General features: G+C 39.1%; 1 protein-coding gene across 1 annotated transcript; it reads right to left on the bottom strand.

The window, feature by feature from the left end:
- Positions 1-5,095: 5,095 nt before the first annotated feature.
- On the bottom strand, positions 5,096-6,055 carry LOC135364032 (olfactory receptor 5V1-like). Its single transcript, XM_064587510.1, has one exon. The coding sequence runs from the start codon at positions 6,053-6,055 to the stop codon at positions 5,096-5,098; it is 960 nt and encodes a 319-aa protein (XP_064443580.1).
- Between the last annotated feature and the right edge of the window lie 383 nt (positions 6,056-6,438).

Here is a 6,438-nt window from a genome sequence, read left to right as displayed (position 1 = left end):
TTGATTCATTCCAAGCATTTCTTGGTAATTCACTTGGCATTTTGAACTGAAATTTCCTCACCTTTCTGCTTAATTGAGATGTGTAAATGTAAGTATAAAGATCTTACATGTATTATTTCTTTGTTTTTTAACTTCCAACTTCTTGTTTCACAAACTGAACTTAGACTAGATAAGCAAGCATTTTATAATAGAGATAGTAATGAGATTTCATCACTGGAGATGTTCAAGTGAAGGCTACATTGCTATTTCTCCTGCAGAGAGGATTGATTCAGGTCTTAAGTGAAGATCATTCAAGTTGTTTCAATAGATCCTTTCAGCCCTGAGATTTTATTGTTCTACCCATGTCATTATACGTCTGAAAATATGGCATGAATAAGACCATGAAAATTTCATACTTTATGTGGCTGGATCAATGCACTCTTTAATATTAACCTATCCTAAGGACATCCCCTTCTACCATTTATGGACATCTTCTAGGATGGTAAACATTTTACATGACTGAAAGCCTCCTCGGCTCCAATATTGTGTTATATATACACATAATATATAAATTCTCTTATTTTATGTTATTTATCTTATTTAAAGTTTTCAAAATTTTTATTCTGAAACAATTACAGATATGTAAGAAATTGCAATGAAATGTACAGAGTATTGTGATTATATTTTTAATGAAAAATATATGGGATTTTTAATGTTAGAAGTAGTATATGTTCTCTGAAAAATTTCACCTAAGTCAAAAGTACATAAAAAGTAAATGAAGTATCTTCACCTTCATAAAGCACTCTGCTCAGTGCCACTGTTAACAGTTTGGTGTGCGTTCTTCCAGTCCTTTGTTAAATTGCATACATGATGACGAAATAAAAGAAACCAGCTTAACAAACAATCCCAGCTTCCTTTCCATCCCTGCATAGCCCTGTCTAGAAGCCCTATGATTGTAACAACAGCCCCAAATATAATAGTAGTTCCTGTTTATGAGTGTACCAGATTGTACTAGGCTGGGTATTTGTACACATGATCACAACAATCCTATATAGAAGGTATTTAGTAGGATTTGCAGGTGAGGAAACTGATACTTAAGGTTGCACAGCTACTTAAGCAAGCCTGGAATTTAACTCAGGTCTATCTAATTCTTAAGGCCATTATTTTTTCCACTCACAGTCTACAGAGAACGTTCCATGTAATGAAGAGAGAGAGAAAACCAAATAGGGAAAAATATCTGTATCTTTTTAATTTCTTGAGAATTCAGCCAAATCAGCATTTAAGAAACCAAAAAACCAAAAGTTAATGTTAACACCATTCAAACCAATTTCTTGGAATTCTGCACATAAAAAGAATCAAATTATTGACTACTATTCCACCAAATGTCCCTCTCCCTGGGCAGTCCCAGCATGAGAGTGTGCGGTGTTCATCAGTCTGGGATTTCTCAGCATCAGTTCTGCCTCAAACATGGCATCTCTTAAACATTGCATTTAGTCTTAGGTTTGAGAAGAAGGTGGCTCTATTGGGGTCTCATAGGAAATCACATCCTTCCCTTAACCTGTCCCATGGACAATATAAAGCCATTGTTAAAATTTGAGTTTCTTTTTATGAATATGACTGTCAGAATGGAAAAGGGCTGACCCTCACCAATCACCACTCTAGGAGGGGCACATCAGGTCCTTGACCCTGTCATCATGAAGCTTGATACCCCCAATGGCATCTGATCCCCCTGCCTACTAAAGCTGAATGGAGAACCAAACCTTGAGACATGAAAGTCAGCTCACTAACAACCCAGACTGAAGTCAGTAGAACAGGAAAAATACAAAATCCAGCACTTCAGTCAGGTCCACAGAAAAAGAAGAGATCAAGAAGAGACATTTCAGCTGAATTTGGGAGGACATTTGGATACAAACTGTTTGGATACAAACATCTTCCAGACCTGAGAAATATAACAGCCTGTGGGGACATAAATGTGGCACCATGACCCCTTGGCCTGTGTTGATTTTTACATTCTCTTTTCCCATAACACCAGTGGTTCTAGTGGAAATCTTGTGGTGGCATTGGCTGTTTCCAACCAAACAGCAGCAATTCTGCTTCTTCCTTTCCCGGTCAGAAAATCCTCTCAAAGGCAAATGAATGAGAATGAAATTATATAGGAATAACCCTCAATCTATGAGATTTCTAACACAGGGACTATGGGGGAAGGAAATCATTCACAAACTTTAGGTTCTATTACAGTTAATAAATTGATTGCAGTATACCTCCTAAACATCATTTAGTTGCAACATAAGAATGTCCAGCTAGTGGGGGGGCCTGGGTGGCTCAGTGGGTTAAGTGACTAACTCTTGGTTTTGGCTCAGGTCATGATCTCAGGGTCCTGGGATGGGGCCTCATGCCAGGTTCTGAGCTCAGCAGGGAATCTACTTGTGATTCTCCCTCTCCCTCCCACTCTGCCCCTCCCTCCACTCATGCTCTCTCTCTCTCAAATAAATAAATAAAAATATTTTTAAAAAATGTCCAGCTAGTGAATAAATGTTTCCAAATAGAAGTGTTATGCAAATTTAATTATATTAATTTAAACAAGTATTTTGTGTGTGCCTATTATCACATTATAATGCATCATGTAAAAATGTCTCTATGCTTTCTCCCTGAAAATTATTCCTTTATGCCCTGTTTGTAAAAAGTAGAAGACTAATACATTGCATTCCATATTATTTACTGTAAACAAAATTTTAAATAATATTATTTCATGAAGGAAGTCAGGCACCCCTCAGGTTCTGGAGTAGATAGTCGCTAAAGTAATTCTACTCTGGTTCTTTATATTGTAGAAATTGACCTATGCATGGAAAAAATATTTAAAATATGTCATTACATAAATGCCATCAAAATGATAATGAAAATATGCACAATATTTTGTAGTATGTTCTTAAGAGGTAGATATAGCCTGACACAGGGCACAGTTTTCTCATTTGTGATGGTAAATAAACTACTTACCATTGACTCTCATAGAAAGCCTTTCTGGGGGCTCCTGGGTGGCTCAGTCAGTTGAACACCCTACTCTTGGTTTCAGCTGGGTTGTGATCTCAGGGTCATGGGATTGAACCCTGCTGGGTCAGGCTCCGTGCTCAGCATGGAGTTTGCTTCCCCTCTCCCCCTCCTTCTGTCCCTCCTCCCACTTGGTCTCTCTCTCTCTCTGATATAAATAAATAAATCTTTAAAAAGAAAGCCTTTCTGGCTTTGTTAGCAGGGCTTGCTGCTCTCTACTCTAGTTTCTGGAATGGAAATGATACTCTGGTAAAACAGACTGCTGACTGCCATGCCTCATGAGGAGGACGTGCCATTCCAGGAGATGCCTTGAGCATATTCATTGCCTAATGCAAGAGTCAAAAATTCTTTGATCTCTCAATGAATTCATTTTTCTAGAATGGACTCCTATAAATGCCTGTGGACCAATCTTTTGAGAATACCCATGTAATCTCTAAGCAGCTGTTCTGGGATTCCTCAGAGTGCAAACACAACTCAAGGGCAACAGCCTGAATAGAAAGTATAGAAGTGATGAACAATTAATTCTCTCTTGGATTCATTAAAGTTGTGGCAATCATCTTTTCCTAACATGCAATGAGGAGTTCAGCTTTCTTTCTCTTTGGGGACATTGATGAGTAAAGTTCAGCACTAGATTTTTTTAGAAAGCTGGAGGTGGCAGAAGCCTATGAGATTGGCTTCTCCTCATTATCATCAGAAAGAAGAGAGGTTAAGTGTGGGTGTGAGCTTATTTGGTTGGATTCCATGCAGCATGGGGAGTTTCCCCCCTCAGACTTGGACTCCTCCATACTGTATGCTCTGCCAATACATGTGTATTGGAGCTATAGTACTAACAACCTACTCTTTTGGCTTAGTGCCAAAAGTTAGGGCTGCTCACCTGGATATGATGCTTCCTTTCTGCCCACCAACATCCTTACATCTTCATGTCCCCAGACTTCTGGTCCTGCCAATGCTCTGATCTGATGATGACATTATTGATATTGAGTTCTAAAGGAGAAAAAAGCAGAGTCATCAAACCGCTCTGTAGGTCACAGTTGGGAAAAAGGTTGTAAGTTTGAAAATCTTGTAATATTTAACTTCACCAAAATTAGGATAAAAACATTAGATGGTGTCAAGAATTAAGTGTCTAAAGTTCAAACACTCCCTCAGCAACATGAATTTTTCCATATGTGAAAGAGAAGTACAGAAGTGGTGCTTATTAAAGACCTTAGAATCATTATCCACCAGGGAAATGCAAACCAAATCTCATTGATATAGTACTTCACACATACTAGGATGGGTGTACTAAAAAGAACATATAATAACATGTTGGTGAAGAGGTAGAAAAATTAGGATCCTCATATACTGCTCTTAGTAATGTAAAATGGTGCCACTGTTTTGAAAACAACTTGGCAGTTCTTCAAAATGTTGAACATAGAGTATCATATGATCCAGCAATTCCACTCCTGGTATAAATTCTATATAAATAAAAATATATGTTCACTAAAAACTGGTACATAAACGTTCATAGTGGCATTATTCATAACAGCCAAAATGTGGAAATAAACAAAATGTCTATTAAGTGATGAATGGATAAGTAAAATGTGGCAAATCCATAAAATGGAAATCATTCAGCAGTAAGAAGGAATGAAATACCAATACATACTACAATATGGATGGGCCTTGAAAACACCCCAAGTGAGAAAAGCCAGACACACAAGGCACATACTATATGATTTTATTTATATGAAACATCCAGAATAGGGCTATCCATAGACACAGAGAGCAGATTAGTGGTTGTCTAGTGCTACTAAATGGGGCAAATATGGGGGATGATTTTTTTAATATGTGGGTACTGGGTATTTTTTGCAGGAGTGGTGGATTATGAAAATGTTCTCAGATATAAGTGGATTGGAGAACACAGGAAATTTGAGATCACAATGTGTGAAATGCTTGACACAGGTGTAGCTGATTGTCCTGGTGGATTAGAGTATTACAGTTGTCAGAAGATCCTATATAGAGAGCACTATCATAATTGCAGCTAGAAGGCTCATGTTTTTATTGTGTAAGGAATTTTCCAGAGTCAAAACTTTATCTAATTGCTGATATCATTAGAGAACCCACATTCCCTACCTAGCTTCCTCAGGGCACCCTTGACCTCCTTGTTTCTCAGGCTGTATATGATGGGGTTCAACATGGGGGTCATAACACAGAAGAACACAGAGACAAGGATGTCCACGTCTAGGGAGTAACCTTCTCTGGGTCTGTCATAATTAAAATTGGCTGTTCCAAAGAAGATCACTACCACAGTAAGGTGGGATGCACAGGTAGAGAAGGCCTTACTCCTACCCTGAGCAGAGGGAATCCTGAGAATGGCAGAGATGATGAGTATGTAGGACACTCCAGTAAACAGGCAAGGGCTCAGGCCAATGGTGGCACTGGCCACATGGAGCACAGATTCATTGAGAGAGGTGTCTGAGCAGGAGAGCTTCAGGAGCAGTGGAATGTCACAGAGAAAGTGGTTGATTTGGTTGGGCCCACAGAGAGCGAGTGTGGCTGCCAGCACCGTGTGTGTCACAGAATTCACCAGTCCACACAGCCAGGACCCAGTGACCAAAAAAACACAGACCTTCACACTCATGAAGACTGGATATTGAAGAGGGTGGCAAATGGCTACCAAGCAGTCATAAGCCATAGCTGCCAATAAGACAGATTCAGTGCCAGCACATGTCACGAGGAAGAAAATCTGGGAAAGGCAGCCCTCATATGAGATGGTCTTCTTCTCCCGGAAGAAGTTCACCAGAATGACTGGGATGGTGGTGGATGTATAGCAGATGTCCAAGAAACTCAGGTTGCTGAGGAAATAATACATTGGAGTGTGGAGAGCAAGGCTGATTCTAGTGGCTGTTATTATGAGCATGTTCCCCAGGAGTGTTGTCAGGTAAATGATCAAGAAAACCAGGAAAAACAAACCCTGTAGTTTGGGGTGGTTGGAAAATCCCAAGAAGATGAATGCAGTGACATCTGTTTGATTGTTCATTTCAAATGGTGTCATAGCTACAAAGAATGAGAAAAATAAAAGCCATAATGAGAATGTACAAAGAGCACCCTAAATTGGCATGTTAACTTGCAAGGTCATATCAAATATGTTGGATATAGAATAGTCTGGACTGTGGATGGTGGAGTTCAGGAAAGTCTTCAGAGAGATCACAACTTCTCACTCAACAAATCCAGCCAGCTCAGGTCCAGGGACCTCCCATGGGTTTACATAACTGCTGGTGGGTGAAAATAAATGTTGGTTAAACCCAACAACAAACCATTAACTTCATTAGAGTGAACTCATGTAGCTTAGTCTCATTGTCTTAGTGATATCTACCTATCATTGCCCTTTCTGGCAAGCATCTCATTTTTTTCTTTCATTTTTTTTCTGAGAAATAA

Source organism: Mirounga angustirostris, unplaced genomic scaffold (genome assembly GCF_029215605.1).
Source record: "Mirounga angustirostris isolate CCGP_5_RB_7025 unplaced genomic scaffold, mMirAng1.0.hap1 SCAF_4, whole genome shotgun sequence".
Lineage (NCBI taxonomy): Eukaryota > Metazoa > Chordata > Mammalia > Carnivora > Phocidae > Mirounga > Mirounga angustirostris.
The sequence above is the reverse complement of the archived record's forward strand: the minus strand, read 5'-3'. Positions and strand labels throughout refer to the sequence as shown.

Excerpts from the sequence above, each read along its gene's own strand:
- LOC135364032 (XM_064587510.1), bottom strand. The coding sequence starts at position 6,055 with ATGACACCATTTGAAATGAACAATCAAACAGATGTCACTGCATTCATC.